We start from the raw sequence: 26,488 nt of genomic DNA, 5'->3' as shown, positions 1-26,488 counted from the left end.
CACCATGCTGACAGTCACCCTAGTAGGCCTGACCTCACTCTTTTCCAAACTTTCTGCTTTATCTCCTGCCCAATCTTCCTTTCCCTCTCTGTTTTTTTCCCATTACTTCCTCCTTCTGGCACTCCTTTCCTTCTCTTCATTCCCTCTCTCGCTCATTTCATCCTCCCACCTTCCCTCGATCCGCGGGTCCCGCAGTGGTGGGCGTGTGCGGTAGCAGCTGAGCCAAACGAAACTCCCGTTCCTCCAGAGGGGTTCGGCACCAATACAGCCCCCTCCTTCCCCCCAGTTCACAGGGGCCTCCGCACCAAGCCAAAGGCCGCCTCCCCTAAAAATGTGATTCCTGCCGACGCCACCTCTTTGGATTGCATTACCCGTAACAGATATGCACATCCGCACCCCTCCCGCATCAGTGACATACCCTCCTAACAATGCACCGTTCAACAGCTGAGGATCATCGAAAATCTTTGCACCAATTAATGTCTAAAGATAACTAGCGAACGGCTAACCCAGACATGTGAGTGAATCTTTTTCAAGTCACTTGTTTATTTTAATCCTTATTTTTGGCCCACAATCTTCATCCATTGTGCTGAGACCAGGCTGAGGCTTGCTGAAAAGGCACTGCATGTGGCGTTGACTGTCAGTGAGCCGAGGCCAGAGTGCAACTACAGGCCATGTCCGTCGCTTCAAGAAGCTTGGATCTGTGAATCTGGCACCTGCTGGCAGTATTCCTGGTCCTCCAATGGGTTCCTCCAAAAAAACCGCAGTGTTTTTGCTTCAAGCTCAGTAAACCATGTAAGGCCTTGCAGCAGCACAGGCACATTCTGCCGAGGTAAAAATAACACTGAACCAGGCTGTCATAAACCCAGATACAGAATGTCAAACTTTGAGATTCTTAATCTCTGTCAGTCCATTTGATAGTGAGCTAGCTTTCCTGGGTCATCCTTGCCCCCCCCCCGGCAGTGGCTAAGCCCCTGTCTGGTTAATAAGCAGCGGGCCTTTGATAATACCCTCCTACACCTCTGACCTAAAGTTTTGGGCCAGTGCAGACCCTATAGCCAGCGTGTTTGGGCCCTGCTGTGAGTTATATCTCTTAAAGGACTCCTTGGCATGTTCCCTCCCCCCTCGGGAGCTGTCCGAAATCCTTGCCAGCTTTCCCTAACGGAAAATATGAGCATCGCGCACCGGAATGACTTTCGATAAACATAACCATAAAAGCCACTGCTGCTTTTCCCAGGCAACTTTCTTTTTTTCTTTTCTTCTTTCTCATTGTCTGCTTTTTTCTGGCCTCGACTTTAAGAAACGCTGGTAGAGTAAACATCTTAAATTAACCTCCCATTAATGTGTTCTTTTTTCCCTCCCTTTGCTACTATCTTGTGTAGTCATCCAGCCATCCATGGGACACTGGCAAGGTCACGGCCGGGCCATTTGTTTCTTCTCATTAAGGGGCATGATGCATGGTTTGTTTCTTTGCATGACGTGTTAGCGTAGCTGTGCACATTCTCTTTTGCTTCTCCTTTTACAGAAATTCCCTGTCCTCCTCTGTAACTAATGAGAGAACAGACTAAAAATAATCACATTGTGGGCTCTCTGTTCTTCAAGGAAAAGAAAGGAAGAAGCTGGGAGTCAACACAGCACTGCCTGCGTCATGGAAACTCCACACCCGAGCTCAAGTGTGGATGTACGGCATGGAAGGGAAGAGGACTCCGTGCAAGAAATGTGGGATTGCTTTCTGGGACTTTTCCCTTAATCGCCGCAGTTCTCTGAGCTGCTATCCTGGAGAGAATGTAAACAAGTGGCGCAATCAAGGTCAGCCCAGCTGCCTAAGCCTTGGAAGGCCGAAATAAACACATCTCACTTCCACGGTGTGTTTTAAGGCCTGTTTTGCTCAGGATTTCACGTCAGATTTGTATGTACCCCCTAAATGACCACAGTCCTAGACCTGTGCCACAAACAAACTGTCCTCAGCTGGGAAGTGCTTGAGACAGCAAGTGAGTACACGAGAGAGAAAGAGAGAGAGAGAGAGAGAGAGACCCAACAGTTGAACAGCATAAAAACAGGAAGGTGGCAGAGGAATGTCGGTACTGATCCAAACGGCTTAATCAGCTAAAAGGTTATGCAGCCAAAGCAAAGTAAAACCTTAAAACAGGTATGCTGTACCCTCACAAATACCATTAAACACCTCAACCACTAATGCAGCAGCATGTCAGTGAGTCACCGGAGCTAGTTGAAATGAGATGGATTTCTATAAATCCTCAGAATGCTACTTTTACAGAGATAAGGTGTTTGGGATTAATCAGGATTAGGCTACCACAGAACAGAGGAGATGGTGATTGGTGCTGCGAGGTTCTGAGGTAGAAATGCGTTTAATCAGTGAGCGTGTTTAATCAGTCCCTGATTAGTGCAGATGACCCATGATCTAGATCCTGATGAAGATCCTGGGTTGGCATAGTGATGTTCACAGTTTAAAATATCGTGATGGTTCTTCTTTCAGTAAGTAAAAACCAGGAAATATATTGTTTACAAAATCGGCATTTATAATCTTGCTCTATAAGGACTCATTCATTTGGTGTGTGTTTGGGGATGTAATGTTGCTTACCGTAATCTAAAAGTAAATAATTAATGCCAGCATCTAACTATGCAGAAATTACCACAGTTCTTCTGTGTCTAATTGTGGTAGAAGAAGGGGTCTTATTATTAGTTTGCTTTGAAGACTCAAAGGTCTAGTCTGATGTCATTTTGCCCTTTGGGGCCCCCAGTAGCCAGTAATAAAAATAAACACACACACACACACACACATGCACAAACACACACACTCAAATTACATGTCTAGCAAGCTATCTTACTAGATAAGTGCTGCTGTGCTTCTTACACTGAATTCATTAGATGTTGGCATTTTGTGCATGAGCATGCAAGTGCATGCTCATAAGAGATATACAAAGAATAAAAGGCTTCCCGTGTTATTAGTTTGAGTCTGTTCTCTCATAGGCAATTGATATTGCATAGCACAGAATACATTGTGCTCTCCTCTATTGTCAATGCAGATTTGTGGTCAAATACAGCTAGTAACAGAAGCAAAATGTGTGCACTTACTTCTCCATTTCCCCAGACCTGGCTAGACAAATACCACAACAGAACAGCATATGTTCTGATTAGTATTCTCTGCCAGTATGTGTATTCACTGATATATAATCCAACAGTTTTTTTTCCCTGCTACCTTGGCCATGGCCATAGCACGAACCATATATCTGCTGATGGGGGTTTGGTTTATTTTACATTTTTCATTTTATAGACCAGTTATGAACCCAGATATTTTTGCAAGCTCCTAGCACCAATTACAGTTTAGCTAATTTTACTAATCTGGCTTCCTAATTTAATTCCAATAAGGGAAAAGTACATTCTTTGGGGCTTTCTAGCTGTCCAAGTGCACATTTTCATTAGATTCAAAAAGTGGCAAACTGTAAGAGGAACTCTGTACTCTACAGCTTGCTGAAGGGATCTTTGGTTTGTTCTCTGACCAAATTAAACCCAGGGGACGCATTTATCAGTCAGGGATCAGGAACAGCCTTTCTGGGAATTAGAATCTATTACCATGTGAGCTGTCCCTGGACTTCATGCTCATTTTCAAAAGTTCCAACTATGGACACACACAAAGTGCACATACACACTCAAAATGTGAATATTTTGTGCGTGACAGGAAGCTCGACCATAATGTGCTGAAATATTTTTTCTGATACTAACAGACTAAACGCCTCAGTGGTTGAGTTTATGTGAGTTCTAACGTGAGTTACATCAAGGCAGGGTCTTTCGCCTCCCACAGAAGTCACTGGATGACACTTACTTCCCTTGATTTGGTGTCAAGGGATTTGCTAAAGCTATTTCTTTGATCCATGCCAATACATGCAAACAGTCAACAAAACTATCAAAGATAAGGGAAACAAACTAAAATAAGTGATTTCCTTTACTGCTGTTTTATATACTTTTATCTACAAAATACATCACTCACACAGAACTATGCATACTAATATTATCTTAATCTTAGATAACATAGTCTATGACATCTTAAAGTATACTCATATATTTATATTTTATATACACTCTTATCCAGGCAAACACAGTTTACTTGTAGTTGTATATATCATTAATCCAATCTGGGTAACATACTGAAGCATCTGCAACAAAAGCATCCAACACAGGACTAGAACCTGCAACCTGTGAGCTCAAAACCAAATGGACTGTACTACACTGCCATGTCACTCAACCATCCTCAAGCACTAGTGTACGAACACGCACACAAATTGTTTCCACTTCAAATTATACTTAAATAATCATTGAAAATGTCAACTTGATTGTTACAAAGCACCTGTCAATTCAGCCTAAAATTTCCACAAGCCCTTTTATGTTTCCAAAAGTTTCAGTCATGCCTGTGTCTTGCCTTGCCAAGGATGAAAAACAGGTATTGGCTACTGTTAAAATCCACGAATCACATTTTTTGTAATCTCTACACTGAAAGAGATTAATGATTTTATTTCTCAATACTTAGGAGAAATGCTTGATTCTTGCAGTCTTGCCACGCTGAAAAACAATTACAGGCTACTGTTAAAATCCCCCCCTTATCCAACTTACACTCTTGGCACAAACAGCTACATCCTGTTGCTTACATCAGGGCAAGTGGAGCCAAATCCAAGTAACTTTGTGCATTCAGTACATACCGAAAAAAGCCGTTAAATCACCCCATTTAATAGTCCCCATTCGCACAAGTGGCGTTTCAGGGCACGTAACCGTGTTCCACATCAGCTTGTTGTCCTTATTAGCATCCGCACATGGCTCTGTTTACACGCACAGCTCTACCCAGCAGCCCCCCAGCAGATGACAGATGCAGCGTTTCAGAATCAGCCGTGCCCTCGGCCAGGGCGCATGTGCGGGAGGTCTTGGGGGGTAAACAAAAGCGTGTGCCTTACTCTGAAGCTCTTGGCGGTGGGGGAGGGCGAAGAGGGCGGCGAGTCCGACAGAGACTTTCTGGTGCGGGTCAGCTCCTTGGTCCGGGGGTACAGAGACGACATGGCTCCTTCTTCTGGTCCGGGGAGCGACGGCGGAAAAAAGCGCGATCCACGCGGGCGCTAGGCTGCGGCAGCGAAGAGCGGCATAACAACGCCCCCGCCCACTCTTCCTCTCGTGTTGTTGGGAGCGCAGCGGACAGGTGAGTGGCGCTCACAGGGAGAGGGCGAGCGCAGGGAGGCCGCGGAGGGCTGGAGCGTGACCGAGAGCGAGCCACGGGCCGAGGAACTCTTCTTCCTGAGAGAGCTGACAGCACTCTGGCCATTAAACAGAAATGAAAATAATCACAGCAGCTCTCTTCCTATGCCTCTCCCCTCTCTCCCCCCTCTCTTTCTTTCTCTCTCTCTCTCTCTTCCTCCCCCTCTCTCTCCCTCCCTGTCTCACTCACTCATGCTCACTCTCTGTTGCTATCCTCCCGTTCTCTCACTCACTCTTTTTATGTCAGTCTCTCTCTCACACACACATACAAACACACTCAAGCATTCATTGCTCTAAGAGGAAATGAGGAATCAGCCCGTTTTAGCCTGTGAGGTATTTGAAACCCCTTCAGTGTTCTCATGCTGCAAGACCTTCCTCCAACACACACTCATTTATGCATGCGCACATGCACACACACACACGCACACACACGCACACACACACATAAAAGGAGAGGGGAGGGTTGATTTCCCTCCCACCCCACCCGGTTAAGATCTCAGTGCTTACTCTACATATCAACAAATAAGACAAGCTCCTCCCAAGCCCTCTTGTCTCTTTTCCTGTCTCACACACACTTGCTGATATTCTCCCTTACTCTCTCTCTCACTCTTTCTAATTGTCTGTCTCTCTCTTCCATAGTATCTTTGTCAACTGCTCCTCTCTATCTCCCTGTCTCTCTCTCCCCCCCCCCCTCTCTCTCTCAGCTCTGACATGGCTGTGTGGCAGGATGCCAGGGCTCTAGCAGTTCTTGTGCTCTCGGCTGAATCTGTCCACTGATAGGAATGAGGAGGGGTGGGGCGGGGGGAGGACAATGCCTTATATGTCCACTGGCAGATGTAGGAGGGTGAAATGGCTGCCACAGTGGCTGGAGGTTAACGCTGAGGGTTAAGTTGTACTGCGCATCCCTTCCCCAATGCCCCCCCCACCCCCACTCCAAATGGGCAGTTTACCCAAGATGCTCCAGAAACCCCAGTATCCCTGCATGCTGGGATTTGATTGGACCTGTTTTTTTCCCCCTGGGAATCTGCTTCTGAACTGCCACTTTCTGAGCCTGAGCTGGAAGGCAATGATCCAAAATTGCAACAACCAAGCAGCCGGTCTCATAACCACCAGGGAACGTGGTCCACACTGAGAGCTGCCTGGGACTGCAGAACAGCTCCGCTTCTCTCACAGACAAGCGCTACCATTGGCCCCTCTGTGTTAGGGAATGGCGAAACTGGATATTTAAAGCTCTGCGAACATTCCAAACAGCCTCTGATCAAACTGACATGCTGTTTGTCCCCCATCAGCCTTGCGTTAGCACGCCAGTGGTAATATCATCTGTTCGAAAGTCAAGGCCTCCTTGATTAGGTAGTGCTAGATAGCGCTTTTTGGCAACACTCAGCTGCTCCTAACACTGCGTGGGACAAGGCCCTCGCCTCAAATCCGCAGAGGCAGGGAGCTGTAAATACAGCTGAAAATAAGGGAAAGCACTGCAATGCTCCCATCGTGCACGACCAGAGAGAGGCACCCCACCCCCTCACTCCCCTCGGAGTGTAAAAGGCTAAAGTCAGGCAGGTCTGATACCTTATATAGACAGGTTAGAGAAGCTGCAGCATTAGAGCTGAAAACCGCTTATCTATTCCCATCTCCTTAGCAGGAAGGGGATAAAAAGAGCTCTGAGCCTGTATTCATAAAGACACTCAGCAGGAGTGCTGTCCTAGGATCAATGTGTGCCCTTTAGCTCATAATGAAGAAGGCCAGGACAGGCAGAGGAAACTAGATCAACACTCCTGCCCAGAGACCTGTGAATATGGGCCCTGGAGCTCCTTCCCAGGGTTTTGATACTGTACTAGAAGTCTGCGCCTTTTCATTTTAAAGTAAAGTCTGAGGCTGACACATCCATGCATACACCAGTGGAGCCCAGGCTGAAGATATCCATAAAAGATGATGTGGCTTCCTCAACAGAAATGGACTTTTTAGAGCATCTGCAAAGTGCTGAGACTTTCTGCTCAACTTGTTTAGACAAAGAACATGTTTTCTGCTTTGTTTTGCTTTGAGACCTCATTGCACAGAGTGAGTTCTGTCTTGCAGTGACCTATAGTGGCCTTTTCCCTCTCCCACTCCCCCTGGCCACTTTAGAGAGGGTCTTGAGAGACTGTGTTAGCGGGAGGTTTTTCAGCTGGTTCGCCAGCCCCCTCACAAAAACCACATCTGCGGGGCTTGAAGAGACTGTTTCTCCTTAATGACTTTCCATATGGAACGCTTTCGTGCACTGCATGGCGGGCAGCTTTACAAAAAAACTTGCTTGCTCTTTTAGAGCGGACGGCCGACGAAGAAGAAAGAGCTACGGCTACATCAGCGAGCCGCCTGACGTGACCAAACACAGTGAGGGCCTCTGTTTGACGATTAACATCAAAGCCCGAGCTGTCAAGCCAGCAATGTTAACGAATCCCTGGGAGTCGCAAATCATAACCGCGGCATGCATTTGTTTCGGAGTCTGAGGGACTCTACAGCTGTCTTGAGAAACGCCACAATTTCACGCTCCAAACATCCGTGCCTTGAAAGGGCTCTGCTATCGGGCTCACTCAGGGTCTTGGGCGGAACGTGGGTGGAGGCATTCATGTCGAACATGTGGGGTACTGATGGCACACACTTTTCAGGGGGAGGTCCTGAAGGATGTATCGTCCACGACATCCAATCAAGATTGCCTCTTCCGGCACATGCCCTGTGCTTTTAACCGGTGTCTCTAACAGAGAAGTAGCATCTGAACATTTCCCTGACACTCTCTCTCCTCCTGAGGCCTATATCCACCCACCACATCTCTGTCCAATTTCTCGCTTTCCCTGATCCGTCAAGGTCTTCAGTGTCTTCACAGGGGGCAGCTCTCTGCCCCATGGCTCAGCCCAGACTGGTGCAGGTCCTGCAGTGTCAGGGCCTGATGCCACTGTCCAAGGGGGTAATCTCAACCCCTCCAGCGCGCTGTGGCTGGCCCATCCTCAGTGAAAAGAGTGAGACCCGAAGAGCTTGTGTCTGGGGAAGAAGGTGGTTTGAAGGGAAGGAAGGCCGACAGGAAGTAAGCTTTGTCTGCTTCGTCAAAAGTAAACAGTGACAGACTCTCAGGGCAGGGGAGGGTGGGGGCTCTCATTCCCTAACCCCCCTCCCCCCCAGTAAAATTCACCATGGAAGCCCGATGAAAGGTCAGGTTTCCTCTGAGGGTCTGAGTCAGTCCTGCTTTGTAGGCCCTGTTTTCATTCACCACATGTGTTTGCTGCTGTGGGCTGTGAGCTTTGAGCCTGTGGACCTGAGAGGCTGCTCTTTCCTGCTGGGCACAGACATACAAGCTCTGGCTGTAGCCCAAATACACACACTTTCACACACACACACACAATTGCGTGAATGCACACACACACGCGCACACGCACACACACACTCCCACGCATGCACCCATAGGGAGATTCAATCAAACAGATTTTGACCAAGTAATTCAACTGCAGTTCAACCAAATCAAAACAAACCATAAATCCAAACTCGAATCCTAATAAAGTCTGCTTTGTTCTTTGTATCTGCGATTGATTGGTCAGATTGCAAGCGTGTTAAATTCTGGTCCAAGTTCTCTATAGCACAAGACGATACCAAACCTTAGGGAAATACACTGTGTTGATACTTCAAAATTAAATTCAATGTAATAACAACAAAGAAGTTCATTTTCTTTCATCGGTTGGCATTCATAAAATACTACTAGGACAAGGTTAGTTCTTGTATTCAAGGTTTCGTTTTATTTCCTCCAATGTTAACTTGGCTAGACCTTTTATGTTGGATTTTTCAGTCCTGTTTCAGTTTAAATCAAAAAGAACTGGGTCCTGGGCATTGATTACTTGGTAAAACCCAATTTTCATTGGCAAGAATATCTTGCATCAGGGTGCAAAGGAGACTTTACTGTGATACTGCGCCAGAATTACACAATAAGGTTTTGAGTTGATTGAATTGCATATGGCCTTAAACTGGATAAGGATGTTTGATTGAATCTGGGTGACAGTCTTTCTCCCACTTCTCCCCTGCTCCCACATACACAAACATTAAATACAGCTAGAATTGCAGAATAGATTCAGACAAATATCATTATAAAAATAGATTCATATCTTAGTTGCAGAGAAGACACATTCATGACTTTGCTGGCCTAAATGATGAAAATAAATACAAAAATAAAAACCACAAATGCTGACAAGTGTTTCTGAAATTTTCACAGAATATATTTTACATTAGTTAAAACATAGGGCAGGACTCAATTTCAGTGAAAAGAACCAACAAAAATATTTTAAAATAACAATACTTAATTCCTATAGGGCCTGCAAACAGACGGCGGCCAAAGACTCATAGCTTTCAAGCTGTTATTTTTAATAGAACTGAGTGACGTCTTTGAGTGGTGACTCCTCCACATCTGCAATCACTCACTGGAGGAGTACTGTGCGTGAATGTGCAAGCTCACTGAAGCATTACCCCCACCCTAAAGATCAGACGGGGCACCTACACAACGCACGCCCGCTATTTCAGTTCATTCTTACGTATTATACACACACTTTATTATTATTAGCATTAGCATTAGTAGGTCAATTATGCTTGCATTGGGCATGAAAAGTTTTTGTTTTTGTAATGTTCAAAGTGAAACATAGTTTAGTAGTATTGGTACTAATTGTGGCAGCACATAATGTTTCATTTTGTTTTGAGTGAATAAGAAAAAAGAACAAATAGCTAATTTAAGATTAAATTGTAACTCAAAATAACATACCACAACTTTTCAATTAAGATACCTAAAAAGGCCATCCCCCTAAAAGAATACACAAAGTACATATTTCTACCATGATGAGAGGCATGTGTGTGAAACCGTGGGAGGGGTCACTGAACGCCCTCTCAGTGCTCCTGAAAAGAATGGCAGCCTGCTTAGTAACCAAAGCAGAGGCCTTTGGCAGTAATGGGGAGTGTGCGTCTGGAGGGGGTGCACTGGAGGCAGAGATTATTACAGTCAGATATAGGCTGAGTCTGTACTGAGGGCCGATTGTGTTTCAGTCGGGCCATTTGCAGCGGGAACACAGCTGAGTGGGGACAGACCCCACGTGCGCAGTGCGGGGGAATCCAGCTCACCCCATCTGGGGGGCCCCGTCCATAACGGCCCTGGCGTCTCCGCTCACCCATGAACCCACTCCCCCCCGCGTGCCCTGTTTACACTGCCTCCCTGCCTCCTGCCCCCATCGCATCCAGCACCACATTTGGCAAACCACGTAGGCGTAATGGGTATGGACCTGGGCTTGTAAATCAGCAGTTTCTACTCCCAAATCCCAAGTGGAGCACTGTTGTTGTACTGTAGTTCTTGACCTAAACTGCTTCAGTAAATATCCAGCTTTGTAAAGGTGGCTGTGTGTTTGTGTGTGTGTAAATAGGGTTCAACAAAAATGGGGGAACTATGAATAAAAAGGGCTACAATTCCTACATGGATCACCTGTTATGGAAGCTCATGTTCATTGTTTAATTTCAAATTCAATGTCCTGCAGTAATCATCAGACAAGCCTTTTCTGAAGTCTCCAGTGAAGGCTGTCTCATTCCTGGCATACCCCAGCAAGACAGGCGGCTTTGCCCTGGAAAGAATGCGTAGGCGGAGGGCAGATGGTTCAGACGCAGAACCCACCGAATGAAACAATGCGGCGCGCTGAGTTGTTCACACTTTCTAGAGCCAGGTACAACTCTCTAGAGCCAGGCACAACTCTCTAGAGCCAGGTACAACTCTCTAGAGCCAGGCACAACTCTCTAGAGCCAGGTACAACTCTCTAGAGCCAGGTACAACTCTCTAGAGCCAGGCACAACTCTCTAGAGCCAGGTACAACTCTCTAGAGCCAGGCACAACTCTCTAGAGCCAGGTACAACTCTCTAGAGCCAGTCACAACTCTCTAGAGCCAGGTACAACTCTTTAGAGCCAGGTACAACTCTCTAGAGCCAGTCACAACTCTCTAGAGCCAGTCACAACTCTCTAGAGCCAGGTACAACTCTCTAGAGCCAGGTACAACTCTCTAGAGCCAGTCACAACTCTCTAGAGCCAGGTACAACTCTCTAGAGCCAGTCACAACTCTCTAGAGCCAGGTACAACTCTGTAGAGCCAGGTACAACTCTCTAGAGCCAGGTACAACTCTCTAGAGCCAGTCACAACTCTCTAGAGCCAGGTACAACTCTCTAGAGCCAGGTACAACTCTCTAGAGCCAGTCACAACTTGAAGGTGCACAGCCTGAACGCAGGGCAGCACACTCTTTCGCGTACGTGTATGTCTGCGTTTTTTAGTTATTCCCTTTTACTTCTGTGTGCACTTATTCTACGTTGCTTTGGATAAAAGTGTCTGCCAAATAAATGTAATGTAATGTGTGTTTGTGTGTGTCAGACCTGGATCACAAGCTGCCACCCAGTAATATGCTTTCAGGTTATTTAGGACTTTTCCTTACATATGTCTGTCCATTTGCTAAGCAATATTTCTTTCCTGAACATTCTCAGGGTTTTGCAGGATGGATTTCAAATTTGACTGACGCCTAAAATGTTAAAGTACCTTCATTGTGGTCTGTGTTCGGCGCTACAACAAAACAAGAACCCTCCCATATATATATACACGCACTTTAGTATTGATTTTCATGATGCTAGACACATATTCTTGAGGTACTCCCTTTTTTATTAACTTCATGGGTTGACTTGATTCATTATTAACTTCAACCAATTTATCTGCTATTCTTCCATGTGACCATATTTATTAATTAATGCACACTGGAGTTGTGATCTCCTGTCTGCAAACTGCACCTTGATTGAATGCGATGATGCTATCCATCAGTGGCATTGATTGTTCTTTGAATGAATGCTTTTATCTTTGACCTTAGACACTTACATACTCTATAGAGGATGGCCATTTGCAGCGAAAACCGTTGTTATCCTATCTATCCTACTTGTACTTTGTACTTTGCACATTTTTCAATTAAAATACTGAAACCTTCTATAATTGTCTGGTCTCTTTTGTCAAGAGTGTGAACACATTTATGACCTCTCTTTTTTGCCAGTAAAAATTTCTTTTAGCATAATTTACAGAGTGCAAAAACTTTTTTCCCCTTAACTTTGACCCTTGCTTTGACAATTATTCAATATAAATATGATGACCAGCATAAAATGTATTTTATAATCTTATATTCTTTTAGTCTTCTTGATTATTATGAATGTGGTTGTGTTCTGAATATCTCTAACCATATCTAACCATATCTCTATCTCTAATCTCTGCCAGTAGGATTAATTTCACCCATGTCTACAATACATTTCAGAAACAGAAACCGTTGACAGTAAAGTTAATTTTTAGAGAGCAATGTCTGCCTGACGTAATATGCACTGCTCATAAGTTTCAATATTTTTTGTGAAAGAAAAACTGAATTTGAGGGGTGCAGGTTAATTACACAAATACATAACAATAAGTGACAGAAATAACACTGGACTGCTTGATGCCACAGAATATATAGCTCTCAAAAAACATTAAATTGCATTTTTTGTTGTTGTTTGTGGCACAATCTAAGACGCATCTTACTGAAATAAAAATCCAGTATCATTTTGTGGAAAGAGTGGAATACCAGTCAGAGCCAAACTATCTGTTGGCACCACCTAGTGGCAATGCAAGGAAGTTTCATAGAAGATTCAATCATAATTGAGACATGCAACTTGACATTTCTCCGTCCTTTAACATGAATCTGTTTGAATAAGCTACTTATTGAATGTTTATCTTCAACATGAAATGTGCAGTTGGATTTGCATTTACATTCACATACATCTGTATATTCATTGTATTTTTCCCATATTATCTGCTCCTCTAACAAATCTGTGGCAGCCGTAACAATTAAGATAAATTACTTTCCAGAATAACTGGTCTTAGCTCCATAACATATTTAATTACACGCAAAACATTAGTTTAATTTCTGCAATGAACAGAAATTAATTGCAGACACACTTTTAATTGGATCCTTCAAGTAGAACAAAAATGTCTTCAACAGCCCATATTTATACCACAGAGATAGCAGCAGTTAGCAGACGTCTGATAAAATGTGCCTAATCAAGATTAGCATCTCGAGAAAACAGCTCAATCAACCAGAGATCCCCGCTAAAATAAAAATGAAAACTTTATGAAATGAAAATATTTGAACACAATCCTAAATGATGATCTTGGATTTGTACAGGGATTAAAAAGATAAAATCAATCTATTAAAACAGAACTGACAGCAGGCATTACCATAAAAATATACTGGTTTCCATGGAATTCTGCTTATTCATAGAATGTGGAGAAGGAAGGATGGAGATTATGTGCATGTTGAGCAGCAATGTTCTTCCAAAATGTCGGTGAAAGCCCAATAAAATATTCTGCCAATATAGATTCTTTCTTTCTGTTATCCTAATGAACACTCAAGAAGGCCATTAATATCAATTTTCTTATGATGCAGAGACAAGGTTGGATTGGTATCTCTGTTGCTGTAGTAACCGCATAATCCGGTTTAAGTAATCTCTTTCCATTCTAAATACAAAAATATCTCAGGGAATGTAGTCAATTCTGATCCATAAATCTTATTTGAAAAATGGTTTTAAAAATGGTTTGTGCCATGTTAACATTTTCCTATTAAAACACTTCACAAAAAGTACTTATCTGTGACACATACAGTGAGTTCCATAATGTTTGGGACAAAGGCATGTTTTGTCTTGATTTGGCTATTTACTCCACAATTCAAACAATTCACATGTGTAAAAGTGTAAATTCGTACTGTACAATTTTTTGCTGTTTAGCATGCACATGCTGCAGTCAGTGAAGATAGCTCAGACCCAGAAATTGCCAGTACCTCTTGTGACCAGTAGGAGGCACTTGCCCCTTGAATGCTGTTTCGAGACTGTCGTCGTTCTCTCAAGGAAAGGTTGAGTTCAGAAGGACTGTCAGCAGAGCTTTGGTTTTCAGTTCTCCATTCATTGCCTAAGTGCAAGGAACATTTGCAGGTACATATGGGAGTTGCACAGTCTTCATTTCACTGCACATTTTGCATAGGATGGTCACAATGGAACATTTAGGCTTCAGTTTTTTAATCTAGCTTTGGGCACACTACCACCTGGACTTAACAGTATAATCATCGGGGTTGTGACGTCACCCATTTTTATCAATTTATCAGCTGTTGCAGCACCCCTATGAGGCTAAATCAATACTGACATTTGCCATTGCCCCGAGTAAACTTGCAAAACTTAATGAAAGTAGATTTAATAGCAAAAATGGCTGAAGAAAAGTAATCTTTTAAACAAAGTGTACAATGCCGTTCCAGATGGAATGTCATTTAAAAAAAAAAAAATCTCACAAAATCAAATTCTGCCTCATTAATGGATGTCACCTCCTGTCCTCAACACACCTTCGCATTTGCAAAATTTTTACAAAATTGCAAAAGCAGAAGATAAATAATCACTTTAGCATCTGTTCTCCTTGTGTGGGAGGCATATGGGTGACTGAATAAGCACAAACAGCCATTCCAAACTGGGAAGGAAAAGATCAATCAAATGAAGAGGAGAAACTTTAGGTGAAGAGGAGGAACGGCTCTCAGAAAAAATAGACATCAAAATCATTTTCTCCCCTTAAAAATCATTTCTGCCTTGTCAGATAAAACACTTGAAGAGTGATGAGCAATCAAATCAGAAGAATGATGGGAGGTTTCTATGTATTTCACATCAACGCTTGCATGACTGTCTTTATATTTGCTCTAGTCACTTTGCTCTTCAAAACCATTATTAAAGCTTTGTTCACCTCCACGTGTGATGATACTGCAAGACATGATGAAATCCAAAGAAACACTCAGTCACACAAGACAAGTCAGAAATGACTTTTCAGAACTTGACTTGACTTGATCAAAAGGAGTGTTATCTGAAGCACTTCAGGAGAACCAGAAAGCTGCTCAGCCTTTGGGCTGTTGGGAGATTGTGTTAATTGAGGCTCATTCCTGCATTCCTCAGAACCCCACCAGAACAGATTTCCACCACAGATGTCCCTCTCTTGAAACCTGTGTTATTTACAACCAGAAAATACTGTGCCTGGAATCGGGCAGAAAGCACTAACAAGGATTTTGACTTGACTGAAGACAAGTGAGTTTTTCTGGTTTGACTTCCTGTTTGTTTGTCAAGGTTGATTGACAACAGACCTCAGAAATGCGATCCAAATGTAGAAATGACACAGTCACACGTTTTTCTTGGTCACCTTGGAATGCAGACGTGTGAAGACGGGGCATCATGGCACTGAGACTCACCGTTTTGGTCCAGCCCCCTGGAAGAAGCCCAGTGGGTCAGGCCACGGGGGGGAAGGGAGCCCGGGCTGCTGGCGGATGGAGACGTGAGGGGCGTGGTGGGGCTCTCTGCCTGGGTCCCCAGCCTGAGCCTGCGGTTCCCAAGCTTGCCGCAAAAACAAAGTTACCGTCTTGTCAAATTAACACAGTAATTATTTCTGCATTTACTTTAACACCAGACAAGATGTCAGCAGTTGCATTGATGCATGGAGTGCCTCTACTCCAACAGTGCCACTACTACTAATTCCCTTGTGTAGTCCTTTGGCAGGCAGACAGGAATTTACACACAATATTTTAAATGTAAGCATGAAAAACACATAAAAGAATAAAAGAATAAGGGTACATAACATTAAGCGATTGATTTTGAAATTACATAAAAACAATCCATCCTGCAGTTGTTACTTCAAATAATAGTAAAAATGTTAGTTTACTCAATGATTTCTTTCCCTCTCATATACAATATTTTATTGTATTAAACAGCTTCCTCTGCAATAAACCCTAGATTTAAACAGACTAGTCCACTGAGGTTTTCTCTGTAATCAATTTTTGATGTTATGGAAACAAGACTATGTTGAAAAATTAGCTTGTTATTGCTAGCAAAGAACTTCCTGCACAATGGTCTGCGTGGTTGGAGCTGAAATTAGAGCCAGCTAGTTAGTGAATACAATAGTAGTACGAAGACAAGGAAACATTTGATATCTATCAGTAGTTGAAGTGTAAAATGAACTAAAATAGGTAATCACTGTCAAATTACATAAGTACATAATGTATATCTGACCTATTGATAGATGACTTCATTAAAATGTCAGTAAAATACAGTAACAACTGTACACCTGTAATCAAAAAGGGCCTCCAATTATGCAAGTGATTGTAAGCCCTGAAAATTAGGCAGAGGGGCTTACGTTCTATAGGCTATTTATTTTCAGGCAATATTTGTTGGGTGGTACAATACAAGAGTAAGGCCCGATCCTAGTCTTTCATGTGTTTATTCCAAACCCACAAACACACTGTCCCACTGCAGTTCAGTGCAGTCAATATCTCAATCCTCAGAAAGGATTTATTGTATATAGAATCTCAGTGAGTGAATGCCAAGATTATATTTGTGATGTAATAAAATTATGGTTACTCTATACTGGTATTGCACTGATACCCATCTCTCCAAGAGCTCCTGTCACAATGACCAAGCTGGCATCAAGAGTGATGTAAAGAACACAGTTAGGTACATGATTAATCAGAAAGTGCTCGAGGTGCATGCATTTTGTTATGAATAAAGATGATTTACTGTCAGGTCGTAGTGCAGTATTGTAGTTATGGAACTGAACTTGGAGGTTGCAGGATCCTGTCCCATGTGTGGCACTGCTGTTTTACTCACTACCTTGATTAAGGTTCTTAAACCTGAACTGCTTCAGTCAATATCCACATTATAAATTGATTTTAGGATAAAAATGTAAGCTGTGTTAGTCACACTGTATAAGAACATCTGTTAAACAGAAATACAGGTCGGCATAATATATGACCCAATATAAGTTTGGCTGACCTCGTCAACATCCCTGCTCCACGCGGGGCTGCGGTCCTGCTGGTCCCTGAAGCAGGCCGGGGTGGTCCGTGTCTCCCCCTTCTCTTCTGTACCCCTCCTCTCCGCATCATCTTTCTGTTTCTGTCTGTCCGACGGGGACAAGCTGAAGGTCCTCTGAGCCTCCTTCAGCTCAGCAAGAGTCACACCCTACCACAGACACAGCAATGAGTCGCTGATCCATTAAACAGGTGGTTAAAGTGAGAAAAAGGGATCTAATTTGGGCAAATCGATTTAATTTCACCATTGCACATTATTGTAAGAGACAAATATCCATTGTGACTCCATCAAACACCAGATTGAGTTTTCCTTTTAAAGTTTGTTTGGTTTTGTAGAAGAAATATCTACAAAATATTTATTTTGATTTAAAAAACTGTATTCCTTTAATAGACCCGCAAATAGACCACAAATGGGTACCAATTTGTTATACATTGTTAAACCTTTCGGAAAATGAAACGCATGCATTAAATAGATTTTTAAGATGAAAATGCAATTGTTTCTGCAGTACATTCATAAACGTGTACACATTGCTGTGGATAACATTTATACGTGTCCTGTATTTTTAAAATTGAAACTGTACTGTCATTGACATGTGCAACCCATCTTCTCTTTCAGATCTAGTGTCTTCCAAGTGCCTTGGTACTGGGCTTGGTGGAGGAGTAATATTACACTGCATGCTGAGGATCCAGCTGTCTATTTATCATTGCAGAAACCCCAGTGATGCACATAAAGCAGGGATAGTGGCTTCAGGGCTACAGGGCTACAGTAGCATCCCAAAGACTGCAGTAACCCCAAATGACCCCTCAATGTAATGGAGAGGCTGGTGAGATATTGCAGCATTGCATTAATAGAGTTTAGTGCCTCCATTTTCTCCTTTCAGGAAACCTGTGTCTTTTTATTATTTTTTTTACCTGTGTTGAGCGCCGGGTTTGCCGTGCCTGCCGTGACCTCGCCTTCCTCTGAGACTCCGCCTCCTCATCCCTTACCGGCGTGAGATATGACCTGTTCAGAGGGAAGAGTCTCAGTATGGGCATTTAGCATTAGCAAGATTAAAAGCATGGCTGGCCCAGGCATAGAAGCTACAGTATATAATTATAGTAGCTATAACAATGACCCTTACACAATGGAATGTGTGTGCATATATATACAGAGAATATAATATACATAAGGAGAATAGAGACCAGCTCATGGGATATATTGGCTAATTGGAGACCCACCCTCTTTCTCTCTCTTGCTTTCTCTCTCATATACAGTACAGGCCAAAAGTATTAGGCCTCCTGTAGAACAATTTTTTTCCCCATTTCTACCGACAATAACATCAAAATAATCTTAGACATGTCTTTCTTCGAAATAGCCCCATTTGGCTTTAATTACAATTAACTTAATTAATGGAAGTCTATTCAATCATTTGGTAATAAAATTGAGTGAAACGTTATCGACCATAAGTTTTTTTTTTTTTTTTTTTACTCCAGGTTGCCAAATACCTTTAGCCTTTAGTGCAAGTAAAATAGGCACTAAAGTTGCAATAAATATGGCAAACAAGAAGGAGTTAAGATGTGCAGGGCCAAGTAAATATTGAAGAAAGAAGGTTATTCCCAAAGACAAGCAGAAGACAAATATCTTGTGTTGTCTAGCAAGAGAAACCATCATAAAACTGCACCACAACTACAGGAAAAACTCAACGACAAATGAGTTCCCCTGACTACAGTGAAGCAGAACTACAATCTGCGGGTCAAAAGGATGTGTATCTGTGAAAAAGCTCTTGCGCTATGTGCTGTTAACAAGAAGAAAAGACTCCAGTGTGGCCAACACCATCAGCGCTGGACCAAATAGGAAAAAGGCAAATGCACATCCTTCTAGACCAGCAGATCACAGTTCCTGTTTCTTTGTAGTCAGGAGAACTGGTTTCTCTGTAGTTGCATTGAGTTCTTCCTGTAGTCGTGGTGCAATTTTACAATGGTTTCTTTTGCAAGACACCACAAGATATTTGTCTACTGCCTCCTGATCTTCCTGGTCTTTTCCTGTTAACATTACGGCCCATCAGCTGAACCCTTCTGAGTGTGTGCAGAACGCTGCACCTGGAAACCTTAAGCTTGTTTGCAATTTCTTGTGGGAAATAACCGTGCCACAATGTTTACTTGGGCCTGCATATATAAGCCTAACACCTTCTTTGCCATTTTTCTTGCAGCTATAGAGCCCATTTTACTCACACTACAAGCCAATGGTATTAGACTACCTGTTTCTAATAATATTTCAGTCATTTTAACTAGCCCCCCACCTCCCTCACACCCCCCATTTGTAAAATGACTGGACAAACTGTTTTGTGAAGTGACTATTGTCTATATTTATCTTTAGATATGGACACATAATATCACAATAAATATAAACAATAGTCACATCACAAAACAGTCACATCCCACATACAATTATAGCGCACAATCATTTGGTCAGACATTTTGTTCCTGGAATCTGCTTCACACTCGTGCACCCCGCAGCTGAGGCGATGACACAGGAATGACACATGACTCCTGGGGCACGAGGTGATGGCAGGCACGCGTGACGAGTCGAACTGGCTCTGAAACCAAGCAGGCCTCAGAAGGGAAGTGGGACTGAGGTCACAGCCGAAACATAACCGATTTAGTGTACACTGTGTATGAGAATCTGCTACAGAGGTCAGATTATTTACACATTATACAGCCATAAACACAGTGTATTACATAAGGAAACCTCACAGAGCTTTCAAAGTCTACAACAGTTTATAAACTGAGGACATTTAGCGAAATCTTTGATGCATATTGATACGTTAGTTCTGAGTTGTATAGTACAAATACAATTGATTAGGGATTACTTTTTGGCATTTCTTCTCTGAACAGTGGAATTTCAGGATCAGAAATTAAGAGTTTCTCTCTCACTCCCTCTCCAAGTACAGACTGCCTGACACAAATGGCCTGATTCTGAGTTGATGCCGAGGGAACGATAAGCACATTCTACAATGTCCCGCTTACATGCTTTCGCGCAAAACTCAATGCAGCGCTGAAGTAGGACTTTAGTGAAGGTTTCTGAAACTTAAGGGGTGGGCCTCTTTTAGAGGGAGATTCAAAAATATACAAGAGAAAAAAACACTCACTGGGTGCTCATACAAAAAAGTATAAGAAAAAAATCATCAAGCTTCAGAAACCAGGGGAAAACAACAAAGTACCCCTTAATCGGGAGGAAAACAAAAAAGGGTACCACAGTGCAAAAAGTGTAAAGCTGGCCTTACTTCAATGAAATTCAAGGCAATTTTGTGGGAGGAAGAAACATAAACCACAGAACACAATAGAGGTCCTCCTCTTTCCTATGATTGGCTGGTGTAGTGGTCTTTCCACAATATAAAAATACCATCATAGTAGGCTCAAAAAGTAAAAGTGATAGGCAAAGTAGTTAAACATAAAGTATAATTTAAAATAAAGTTTTACATATAAAATTAAAATGAAAAACTCTCAGAGGCAGAATGCTCTGACAGGAATCTCCTTGCACTGTACTTGAATGCAATTGATAACATTATGCGAGTGAAAACACTACATAATCAACCAGACAATATGCAACATTAGGCTAGCTAATCTCGTTTGCTGAAGACTACATTAGTGAAACAAAAGTTTTTATATTTCTCTCTGGGATAGGGTCAGTTCCTGGTTCTGGGCTAATCGCTCAGAGGGTGGGGTCTGAGGTCAAGGCACACAAACCAGTATTACCAGAAAAGCTTAGAGTCTTTAAAGGATTACTGTTTCAGGCTTGAAAGGCAATGAATGACAGATAATGACCGACGTATAAATGAATATTCATTTTTCATTTCATATTAAACTGACATTCGAATGATCACTGATGTGCTTTCAAATCTGAACGTGGTACAGCCATACCATTTCTGTTTAGTGGCCACAATTATAAATGCATTTGGGTGAGTTCAAATCCCAAAATAGCCGTAGCTAGCTGCCAGATATGAGAAAAAATAACTTTTTATCAAATATTTTCATCCCCAACACAGTATGCAGTCACAAATATGTCCACAGGCAAGGTATGAACTCATCATCCACAGCATTTCAGAGATACAACAAGGATCCAAAGTAGAGTTGGAAATCACATTTAAGGACTACATTGGACACTGCCTTCTGGTCCAAGCAGCAGATGAAGCACATAATCAATGGCGATTCATTATGACCCTGACGCAGTTAGGAACAGCCAGCTTCCGGAACGCAGGAAATAGCTAGCAGAGCACTTGATCTAATGGCATCAGCTTGTCGTTAGCGTGGCTTTGCACACTGACTAGCTTTTACAGAGTATCGATCTTCAGCTGCTAGCGCAGCAGGCAGGGCCCAGGCTGACGACATCACTCTTCTGCATTATTCATTTCATACTTCAGAGACCCCAGATATATTTCTGCCTCCGCAAGGCTTTACAAGCGTTGTGTGAAAGGCTAACGTCTTTAAAGGAGGACAGGTGAAAGATGATCACCAGCACAGCCACAAAGTGCAACGCATCTCAGTTTACCCATTCAGGGAATGTGACAAGCAAAACATTATATATATATGTATATATATAATATAATCATCAAAGAACAGTATGACTGTAAAGTAGCTTTTTACAATGCATTGCACAATTTTACAATGCAATGACAGCCATGTTAGTCCATGCACATGGGAAAAACTTCTGGTGGCGCGTTCGGGCATTTAATAGTACATTGTGACCTAAAATATAAAACAAAACATTTTGTTAAACGTTAAACAAATGGTGTGTTTAAATTTTACATACACAATGTACACACATGCCCAACTCTAAACAAAATGATTATGATGCGTCAGCACTGAACTTCCTGTTACACATCTGAACCGCCTGCTATCCTCAAGTTTAATTACCAGATAGGAAATACTAGAAAGAGAAAAAGAGATAAATGCTCATATATTTTTTAAATCCTAAGTTCAAAATGGAAGTCTAAACACAGTACCACCAAGTTAATTCATAATTTGCTAAATTAATTTCCATATTTTAAAGAAAATACTGGGCTAAAACTGAAATGCAGTAACATGATTCAAAATACATCAGCAGTCTATTATTGACACATTAAATTCCAAGTTATGATGCAGATTTTAAAAATATCAATGATATCCCAATATTCACATACAAGTTGGCCGTACTCTACACAAGCTTGCATATGTGATACTTTGTATATTTTTGATGACATTAGATAAAAAAAAACAGTGTTCATCATTACTAAATTTCTTGTATTATTATAGTCACAATTTTGCTGATTCATAATTTTTTACAAATCAAATGACTAAACTGTTTAGTTAAAAAGTTAAATAATGCTGCAACAGTAACTCCCAGTTTAATGCAGCCTACTGTAGACGACCTCCTTTCTAAACCTGATATTGAACAATGATAAGCTCAGAGTCCAGAGATCCAGTTCAGTAACAAATAAATCCCCCATAACCAATGCCACAGGTGAGGCAAGGTCACATGTACTGCTCCCCAATAAATCACAAAACCACAGGAACTCAACTCAAACCCAAATCCTTCATTAATGGTAGCCACCGAAAGGTACGACATACTAATATTAGACCATTACTTACACATATACAGTATACACATATATTCACATACATAAACTTATACATATATTTCACACATACATTAGAGTGGCCCATATAAATACTCCCCATTAATCATGCAGCCCTGGCATACAAAAACATGCTCACAGACCGACCCCAGACATGGAGACGCAGTAAATGCGATGCAGCTTGTGTTCCGTGCTGCTGCAGGACAGGGAGCAGTGGCTTAGCTTTGGCGCATGCAGCAGGAGGAAAGGCAGGGAAGGGGAGGTAGGGAGACAGGACCGTACCTGGGGAGGCAGGCTTGCATTGTCACAGCTGAAAGTCGAAGGGCTGAGGCCGCTGGAGGAGAGCCGGAAAGAGAGCCAACCGTGCCAGTAAAACAGCGTCTGTGCGGGCCACTGAGAAAGAGGAGGAAGAGGAGGTCCACCTACTCCTCACCCCAACCCATCTCGCCCTTCCCTCCCCTCCCATCCCTGCTGAGTCAAGAGCCAGATTGGCGAACTGGACAGCGTGCCCTGATACGCTATCTTCAAGTGCCCCACACAGACAGCGCTGCACTCGCTATTTAAAGGCACCATCCATCCTTTGCTGTGTTCACTCCCCTGCTTGCCACACGGAAAACTCAGCCCAGAATGACATTATAACAACAGCTTTTCCGCTCGTTCAGCGCTCTCCAGAGGCCAGACAGGCAATCAGAAAGCTGCCAGAAAATCTCCCCTTCAGCTGCAGGAGGCGTCACTGACTCTAATTTAGCTTAAAATCTGAACAGCCAACAAGCAGTGTCATTCAAAGCCTGGACTCCGACAGGCACAATATAAGAATGCATGACGCGGGTGCGTTCTGTACTGGCCATGCCCTTGGTATGACCTGTCATTTCTTTTGGACACATTCAGAAAGAACGTAGGAGGATACAATAATATTGTGACAAAGAGTAGCACACAGTAAAAATAAAAAATAAAAAAATTAACAAAAACTTTACAAATCATGAAGAACACATCAATTCCTTTTCAAAACCAATCAATCTCCATTTAATCAGAAATATACACTAAAAATTGATTCAGGTCTGGCAGTTGGTTGGTTCTTGCATACATGTCAAACAATAATCTATCTGCCTGGCCTCAAAAGGCATCGTTGCCCTCTTGATCTCTATCCAATATAAATGAAAAGCATTTCTCTCTTGGAATGGCATATAAAATTTGAACAATTTTAGGTATTACATTTCTTTTTTGATGACATCATAGGCTCTATTGGTAGCTGATATAAAAAATAATAATATTGCCAGTCACACATACATTTGGTTATAGTGGTGTTGGCTTGATGGGCGGGGGGGGGGGGGGGGAGACCTGACAAACACAAGCCTACACTACAACTCCTATCTTCAGACACGTTGAGCATTTCAGCACGTCATTCAGGGGATTTAGCAGAGTGGCGTACTTCACAACATTGGCATGCTCTGCGTAATTAAAAGGCGTTAACTCTTACTCGTCTGCGTCCAGCAAAAACCTCACAATATGTGCTTCACCCAAAAAGGACAAGTACTGCAAACCGGGGTTAGATTCCATTTCAGTTCAGTCAATTGAGGAAATTTGAATTTAATTGAAAAGGCTCATAATGCTCTACGAGAAATTCACAATGAATGAATAGAATTTCAATTCCTGAACTGAACTTAAATGGAATCGGCCTCAACTCTGCTGGATACACCAGTGGTCTCTATCCCCATCTTGCAGTGGTATATGCACATGCCCATCAGGGTCTCCCTACATCATCAATTACATAACATTTAAACAGGCTACCAAACAGGGGCTGTAGTCAAGAGGCCCTTGGGGGTCTTCAGCAAAACAAAAAAACTAACAGACAAAAAAAAATTAAACAAAATCTTCTTCACTCTCATTCCAAAAATTCTGTATTTTTGAATTTCCGATTAGGAAGAATTCATGAAACCACGTACTAAACAGTTACACGTGTCATATTACATGCATTGAACAAGGATAGGATCCTGGCCCGCCAAGTACAGTCAGAACAACCAGTATGCACAATGACATAGCTGAAAGGAATACTACACCCCTGCTCCATGAGAAAGTCAATCGGCTCGCATGGAGTTGCAGGCGGTGGGAAATGTTCTCAGGCATTTCTCATCACATAAATGATTAGATCTGGTGACTGAGGCCATGACATATGGATAATTTTGGTGTCATTCTCCTCAAACCACTAGGCGACTATTTTCCTTCTTCTTTGTTCGCTACTGACAGATCCATAATGAGACACCATGATTGGGATACATATATGCAGTGCATAGTGAGGGTTGGATAATGGTGTCAAATGTTAATCAATTTACTGAGCTAGGCGTAATAATATAACCCTGCAATAATATAACCACAACCACAGGGTTAATTCAACAATCCAATAAACTCAAATATATGAAATATGTAATGATGGACCAGGATGGCAGTAGCTTCCCTGACAAGATGAAGGAAAGGGGGTCCACAGTCACCAGGGATATAGGGATGAAGCACTAGGGAGTCCATGCCTACACATCACTGCATGCGGTTAATTTGAACTTGCATAGCGGTTATAAAAGTTTGAAAGTTTTATGAAAAGCCAGAGAGGAGATGGGGTGACACAGTCTGTGCCACTGTGGCTAAATCTCTTCAGTACAAAGGACTGGAAGGCCAAGGGGAGAGAGGGGCTAATCTTCCGGCTAAATGGGGAAGCATGGACACGGCCGTGTGGGGCAGACCTTTCGAGACCTCCGGCTGGCGCCCAGATACTCATCTTTACACAGTTACCGAGACGTAGCATTCAGAGGACAAAATGCAACAGGACTGACATTTTTACTGTTTTTCAAACCAACCTACAGTACTTACGAGTGCGTGCTTGTGTGTACGTAAATCTGCTTGAGCTTCGCCGTATTCCTCGGCGAATATTTTGAAAAGGTCAGACTTGAATGTTGCTTCTGCCCTTTTTTAATAGGTGAGTTCATGTATAACCAAAGCAGGACCAATCTCACGAATGGCTAATTTATAATGAACAGGAAGATGTCACCTCAACAACAGTATGCACCACGGGACACTATTGGGTGAGGTCTGGCTCCACCTTTGCAATCCCAGAGATTTGGTGAGAAACAGTTCCCTTTCTAGACCTTTTTGATATTACCGTTTTAGTGTTTGTTCTTGATTGGCTAGTTTCTGTGTGTGATGAAGGATATTTTAGATGTTTACAGAGGTTTATGATGACCTGGTGCCATATAATCGCTGATGGTGGATGTAAGGTTTTCTAGCCTAAAGCAAGAAAATACACTTCAAGTTACTCCAAGGCAGCATGTACATAAGTTGTAATTGTATGTTACCCTATTATTCTTTAAAACATTGTTAAATCTTATTGTCCTATGCCAACTACAACCTGAGACCACTACATCTAAGGAAAGCACAATATAATACTGATGTGTCTAATCGTGAATAAATGGAATGAAATTAACATATTCATATGCGCACAACTTCACAGTAAAAGCTGCTTTGGAGTTACCTGAAGTGTACTTTGTGCACAAACCCCTGAATGTCCTTTACCAGAAATTCAAAGCCAGTTTTTCAGAAACTTTTGCAAGTATCTTAATATCCTTCATTGCACATGAAAAAGGTCTGGGTCAATTGAAAACAGTGAAACTTGCAAGGTATTATGATCAGAAAGTGAACTATCCCTTTAAATCAAGAAAACCGCATTTTTAAAAATGTGAA

The 26,488-nt window shown here is 42.4% G+C and overlaps 1 protein-coding gene across 8 annotated transcripts in view; it reads right to left on the bottom strand.

Annotated features, from left to right (window-relative positions):
* Positions 1 to 23,229, bottom strand: part of LOC118207782 (protein phosphatase 1 regulatory subunit 12B) — a 39,440-nt gene extending 16,211 nt beyond the window's left edge. For 2 of the 8 annotated variants that reach the window (XM_035381819.1, XM_035381820.1), the window contains exons 1-5: positions 23,045 to 23,224; positions 18,081 to 18,171; positions 17,134 to 17,319; positions 15,561 to 15,702; positions 14,124 to 14,251 (exon numbers count right to left, since the gene is read on the bottom strand). In XM_035381819.1, coding sequence (XP_035237710.1) covers positions 14,124 to 14,251; positions 15,561 to 15,702; positions 17,134 to 17,319; positions 18,081 to 18,171; positions 23,045 to 23,064 — 567 coding nt within the window. In that variant the 5' untranslated portion in view covers positions 23,065 to 23,224. Of the gene's footprint in view, positions 1 to 4,958; positions 5,669 to 14,123; positions 14,252 to 15,560; positions 15,703 to 17,133; positions 17,320 to 18,080; positions 18,172 to 23,044 lie in introns of those variants that run through there. The other 6 variants (XM_035381818.1, XM_035381822.1, XM_035381816.1 and 3 more) reach the window with 6 other exon arrangements.
* Between the last annotated feature and the right edge of the window lie 3,259 nt (positions 23,230 to 26,488).

Source organism: Anguilla anguilla, chromosome 11 (genome assembly GCF_013347855.1).
Source record: "Anguilla anguilla isolate fAngAng1 chromosome 11, fAngAng1.pri, whole genome shotgun sequence".
Lineage (NCBI taxonomy): Eukaryota > Metazoa > Chordata > Actinopteri > Anguilliformes > Anguillidae > Anguilla > Anguilla anguilla.
This window is presented reverse-complemented; position numbering and strand designations above follow the sequence as displayed.